The sequence below is a fragment of the Athalia rosae genome, unplaced genomic scaffold (assembly GCF_917208135.1).
Source record: "Athalia rosae unplaced genomic scaffold, iyAthRosa1.1, whole genome shotgun sequence".
NCBI classification, from domain to species: Eukaryota; Metazoa; Arthropoda; class Insecta; order Hymenoptera; family Athaliidae; genus Athalia; species Athalia rosae.
The window spans coordinates 67386-69676 of NW_026019231.1; the positions used below are offsets into that span (position 1 = coordinate 67386).

The window sequence follows — 2291 nt, forward strand, 5'->3', positions numbered from 1 at the left end:
CCGCCAGGCTTATTCCGTTTCCCTCGTTCAGAAAATGAATGACAATTCCGAAAAACAACGTTTAGTACGTGTTTGGGAAATAAGCCTCTCAAGATAGCGACACCTGTTGCTGTCGATCAGCGTGAACTCGCGACACGCTGCCGCATTTCAGGAAAGGGTGCCCTGGTTCCGTCTCTGGCCTCAGCTATTACTAATTAATTTTTGAACTCACCGGTTCGCCGTTAGAACACGTCTTTTTTGGTGTTAAGTAATCTCAGCTCAAGTGATTAATATAATCATCTAGACCGCTCATGATATTCATAATTGTCAACGACATCTCATGTGATCAATATAATCCTCAGTTACTGCTCAAGTGATCAACTCTATAATAAACTATTCCGTCAACTCATTCACACCGTTCGCACATTGATGTAATCGTGAACTACAAATAAAATCTAAGTTATTGCAAGGAGTTCGACGTCCTTCTCATCTTATTCATTTCCTCAACAGTACGCGTCTACGTATAATTTCGATTCCGTGAAGTCCGGTTGCAGGAGTTCTGACGGTATTTGCTGGCCATCGACGTACAGAGGAAGAAAGTGGGTTTCAAAATGTCGAAAATTGAACGGGTTGAGCGTACGGTCACCGTTGGAGGCCTTATTATTAACAAATCCGATAATTATTCTCTCCGGCAGCTGGCCGAGGAACACGTTGTCCAACGTTACTCCATGCAGCCCACCGTAAATCGTCATTGCCTTGATTCGACCCTGGTGAGTGGATACTCGGCCGTCTATTTCGCCAGAGCTCTAGCGTGTGCCAACGACACGCCGGGGTCCATCGTGACTCGTCAAACGAGCAGAGTATCCTCTAGAATGTTCATCGTTTGAGCGTTGGTGGTTTTCCATGATGCAAAAGGAATCCCGCGATCTCACCAGACGCGATCGCAACTCCACGCCGTTGAGAAAGAATTTCTCCTGCTTGAACACGTCGCAACAAAGGTGTCCCAATGAATCACCGCTGGAGCCGTTTGTGAAGAATCGTTCGCGCTTTGCGGAACCCTTATAACCAGCACCAAGTTCGTCCATTCTGCCGGCGGTATCACCGTACCACAACGTGATCGTGAGATGCGAATTTTTCGCCGTATTGTTGTAATCGACCAGAGTCTTTATGTATGCTTTGTACGCATACGCGTTGTCGGCCGGAAAGACGGGTTTTTGATCAAAGGGAACGTCTACTTGACTAAACAACGAGTGCGAAAGGTTGTTCATAAGAACTGTGATCACTGCCCCTGGCGGGGTTTGACCGACCGAACTCACCAGCTCCACCCTATCCAGAGAAAATATACTGACTCGCAGACTGAGCATCGTGTGCGACAGGTCGGGGTACTCGTCGCTCAGCCCCGGAATCATGGATTTGATCGGTGAGTCGTCGGTAAGAGACGACACTGGCTTGTAATGAGCCCACTGCCCACCCTCTATCGTCGTTTGCGTAAGCGGTAAAGTGAACAAGTCGAGCTTCGATTTCGAACACTCGCGCGAATGAGCGTGTAGGTAGGTCATTTCGGATTATCGCGTACCGAATATGTCAGCCACGGTTCGTTTCTTGTAGCACCCGTTATTCTTCTTCTTTTTTTTATTCGTTCTGGTCGTTTGCACTGTTCTGGTTTTTTTTCTTGGGGATACGTCTTTTCTGCCACCTGCTTTGCAATTTCCGGTTAAACAGGTGCGACGGTCCGTCAGAAACTAATCGTTCGGTACACCGCGACCTACCTTATACCCGCTTCCCGTCATCAGAGTTCGAAGTTTTTTCTCAGCTCCGCGTCGTAGATTGCGTCCCGATTCGGCAAATCGTTGTTTCACTGACTCTTTAAACGGCGCGTCCCGACCCGGGTCCAAAATTATATTTGCTCCTGTTCGTAGCGTCTCCTTACCGATCGTTCGGGCTCCGCTCGTGAGTAGGGAGAAAACGCTTTAGAACAGCCCCTCCAGGATACCGTGACCTCGCTGATACGGGGACTCCGCGTGAAGCCGAGCTTTCCCCCCGCCGACTTGGATCTCGTGATGCTGTACATAGTGACTCAAAGCCACCCGTATTCGTGTATTTTCCTGAAGTGCAGCGTCACCGTCAACGTCCCGTGGGTGAATGGCAACGGCCTTCCCAGCTGATCTCTTATATCGATATCGATCGTGCAAGAGTTGGAGTTCAGTAAGGGCAGATAATGTGGCAGGGACAACGTTTTGGTTTCCGAACTCCCGTAGCAAAGATCGTTGCTGTTGATCTGAACTATGCGTAACGGAGGGGCGTAGACGTCT

General features: G+C 48.9%; 1 protein-coding gene across 1 annotated transcript; it reads right to left on the minus strand.

Moving 5' to 3' along the window:
• Positions 1-785: 785 nt before the first annotated feature.
• On the minus strand, positions 786-1538 carry LOC125502188 (uncharacterized protein F54H12.2-like). Its single transcript, XM_048659982.1, has one exon. It carries the CDS (start codon positions 1536-1538, stop codon positions 786-788), a length of 753 nt encoding a protein of 250 aa, XP_048515939.1.
• Positions 1539-2291: the final 753 nt, after the last annotated feature.